At 67.5% G+C, this 283-nt stretch overlaps 1 protein-coding gene across 1 annotated transcript in view; it reads right to left on the bottom strand.

Annotated features, from left to right (window-relative positions):
• The window catches only part of DMRT2 (doublesex and mab-3 related transcription factor 2), a gene marked incomplete at its 5' end in the record, with an annotated part of 2,786 nt that extends 2,508 nt beyond the window's left edge, over positions 1-278 (bottom strand). The window contains one exon of the mRNA XM_010281901.1: positions 194-278. Coding sequence (XP_010280203.1) covers positions 194-278 — 85 coding nt within the window. The remainder of the gene's footprint in view (positions 1-193) is intronic.
• Between the last annotated feature and the right edge of the window lie 5 nt (positions 279-283).

Here is a 283-nt window from a genome sequence, read left to right as displayed (position 1 = left end):
GGGGGGTGGCTGTGGTCCTGGTAGCCTCCGCCACCCGGCGCTGGTAGCGGAAATAACGCTGCATTTCACGCGTGTCCGTGAGCAGCCGCCCCTCGGCCAAGAGCTACGGGCTTTCCCGCGGCAGAGCGGGAGTTTCCCTGCTGGCAGACGGTGCTGCGGCAAGCCCGTGGAAGGGCGGGGGGATGCTCTTTACCTTCCAGGATGCTTTTGGCCAGGAGGCTGGGCGTCCGGACGTGCCTCTGGTAGACGGCTTTGCGCTCCAGGCTCGCCTGCTTCCCCGCCA

The sequence above is a fragment of the Phaethon lepturus genome, unplaced genomic scaffold (genome assembly GCF_000687285.1).
Source record: "Phaethon lepturus isolate BGI_N335 unplaced genomic scaffold, ASM68728v1 scaffold15032, whole genome shotgun sequence".
Taxonomy (NCBI): Eukaryota; Metazoa; Chordata; class Aves; order Phaethontiformes; family Phaethontidae; genus Phaethon; species Phaethon lepturus.
This window is presented reverse-complemented; position numbering and strand designations above follow the sequence as displayed.